The 2,981-nt window shown below is 31.0% G+C and overlaps 1 protein-coding gene across 1 annotated transcript; it reads left to right on the plus strand.

Annotated features, from left to right (window-relative positions):
- The first annotated feature begins 1,297 nt into the window (after positions 1-1,297).
- Positions 1,298-2,579, plus strand: LOC132720787 (neuromedin-U receptor 2-like). The gene has a single exon (XM_060705000.1). It carries the CDS (start codon positions 1,362-1,364, stop codon positions 2,415-2,417), a length of 1,056 nt encoding a protein of 351 aa, XP_060560983.1. The 5' UTR covers positions 1,298-1,361; the 3' UTR covers positions 2,418-2,579.
- Positions 2,580-2,981: the final 402 nt, after the last annotated feature.

Consider the following 2,981-nt stretch of genomic DNA (forward strand, 5'->3'; position numbering starts at 1 on the left):
TATTTTTTTGCATTTTTAATACACCAAATGATGCGGAATAATTAGGAACGTGTTTATACGTTGTTTTGTTTGGTTTTTTTTTTTGGATGAGCACCTGTTAATCAACATAACTTGGGTTAAACTAAGATTATTATTAATAAATGTTATTTAATTTTTGAAACATTTAAATAACTGCAATCCTAATTTGAAATTAAAAAAATCAAACACTGAAGATACTTCAGATAATATCAATGCTTGCTTACAGTTTCTATATTTTGTATTTAACATCGAGCAATATAGTGACGCATTAAGATTATTTAGATTATAGTAAAAATAACACCGTAATATTTGGTGTACAGTACGTATTATACGTTAACGATGTTTCAATTTTAGATATCTAAACAATCACAACATTTATACTGTCTTACTTTATTTATCTACCCACAAAGAATGATAGATACTTTTATTTCCTCCACACGGGAGAGCATAACATATTTACCTTCAACAAAGAATGAACTTTTCAACCTTTTCACTTATAGGGAAATATGTGCCGGTATTATCGCAAACTTTATTGAATGGCTTAAAACTTTATAATCTGTTCATTTGTGATGCATAAATAATATTTCGTTAGTGTAATATTTTCTTTACTGAATTAATGGATACATGTAGCAATAGCCTGGAGCTTATATTGGTACAGGTAAGAAATTTATTATATAATTATTGTATAATTTATTGATAATATGACATGACAAGAAACTTCATAATTTTGATTGGAACACTTAGTAACATATTTTATTTTTTTATGATTTTACGAAATTATAGTCGGTCGACTTATTGAAAATTGATTATATCCGAACTTTGAGGTGTTATGATAAATATATAACATCATGTATAGTAAAAGAAGCATATATCATGTCCACAAATTATATAACATGTATAAAATTAAAAGTAACCCTTATTCTGAAGTCCTCAAGTCATAGAGTAATATAACGCATATTGAGACTGTATAACCCTTTAAGCAATATCGTGTCCATTTAGCTGTTATGTTTGTTCTCCCAATAATTTATAATATGTATTACAAACACATTGTTCAGTAACTGTATATTTACATATGTACGGTTTTACGATTTATTTGAATTTTAAATCTGCACAATCCTATTAATACAAAATAACATATTTGTCAGACACACAATCCTTTTACATGTAGAAATATGTGATTATAATTTCATGACTATGACATTTTCTACACATTTGACTCGTATGTTTCTATACATTTGACTCAATTTCTTTAAATTTGTTACTATAATTTCTATTTCAGAAATCAATGCGTTTTGACAGCAGAATTTTACTTTGCAATCCGTGGCCTGTTACAGAATAAGACAATGGATGATGTCCCTGAAAACCTAGACATTGTTCCAAACAGACAAACTCTTTTAGGGGAGAATCGCAATGGATCAGAAATAAATGAAAGAGGAAACATGTCGTTATTGAACATATCTTCAAAACCAAAACCATTAAAATGGCGCAACTGTTACACTTGCCATGATGAATGTGTATTTAAAGCTATTGAAATTGTGTTTTTAATCGGAGTTGTTGCTAATATATGTGTGATAATTTTAGTCCTGAAAGACAAAAAGCTTCGCACGCCAACGTTTATTTCTATTGGATGCCTTGCTTGCTGTGACGCTATATTTATTTCCGTAAATTTGATTAGTTCTATGGAAGTAGTTATTCGTTCTCTGAGCTGTTCGTACCCCTTGACTTACACGGGAAAGGCAACCTCTACTATTACTGGAATCTGTTGGTTTGCTGCTAACGCTCACGTGAGTGTCATTGCGCTAGTGCGCTACGTTTTGATGCTCCACCCTTTAAAATCACAGCTGTATCTTAGCAACAGGAAAATCATGGTGTCGTCTGCAAGTATTTGGGTGATTGGAATATCTATATGGATGCTAATTTACGGCCTAGCAGAATACAACATCGTGTCACCATCGAAATCTGTCACCTACGTTAACATTATATGGGGTATAGTTTACTTTACACCGTTAATGATCACGGTCTCCCTTCATTTTAAAAAATGGTACTTTATCCGGGTGGCTGCCCGAAAAAACTTATCCGGAAATGGAAGCATCCAAAAAATTGCAACGCGCATGAGCAGAGTTATACTCCTGATTATAATTTTAGCAACAGTGTTACCTTTACCAAGATTTGTGATCACTTGTCTGAGGAAAGACGAAAGTTCATTTCGCTCAGAAATTAGAAATTTGTTCATAAGGGATATTTCCTTTCTTTTGTTTCTGTTGAATCACGCAATTAACCCATTCTTGTATGCTTTTATGTCAACGCCGTTTAGGAAGAGTTTCAAAAATGTTTTCTTCAAACCAACAATGCAGACATTTAGGCTATCGAACGTGCAAGAAAGTTCACTAAGTACTTGACGACTAGATATTTTCTTTTGCAATGTGATATGAAACATTAATATTTTAGTGTATTTTCAAACAACATTATACATACTTATGTGTTGCGCGTAAATATATATTTGTTTTGTACTAGTCCTGATTAATTCAAACTATATATTATGATTTCTTTTATTACCTTCTAGTTTCCTACATCTGTTCCTAGTCTTACTTATTTAAAAACAAGATTTATGTCGTTTATTCAGATTTCTATTAAGATGACAACTAGCAAAGCTGTTTGTTTCCGGTTTTCTAATGGACTATATATATAAGTGCTTAAAATACTACAATCATATAGATTTTTGAGCATTTTCAAAAATGAATGATAGTAAAACTTGCTAATTTCTCTATGCAGCATTTTTCATAAGATTTTTTTTTTAATTTAATGGTCAAAGTCTCCACATAAGAGCATACTCTTTGGTCGTGTTTGATCCAGCCTGTGTCTTAAAGAAACAGTAATGACGTGTCTGGGACTATCATTAAGACATTTCATGTTCGTAGATATATTCCATTTAACGGCAAATCTTATATTGAAATTATTTGTTA

The sequence above is a fragment of the Ruditapes philippinarum genome, unplaced genomic scaffold (assembly GCF_026571515.1).
Source record: "Ruditapes philippinarum isolate M1 unplaced genomic scaffold, ASM2657151v2 ctg1228_1_1_1_1, whole genome shotgun sequence".
NCBI classification, from domain to species: Eukaryota; Metazoa; Mollusca; class Bivalvia; order Venerida; family Veneridae; genus Ruditapes; species Ruditapes philippinarum.

Excerpts from the sequence above, each read along its gene's own strand:
- LOC132720787 (XM_060705000.1), top strand. The coding sequence starts at position 1,362 with ATGGATGATGTCCCTGAAAACCTAGACATTGTTCCAAACAGACAAACT.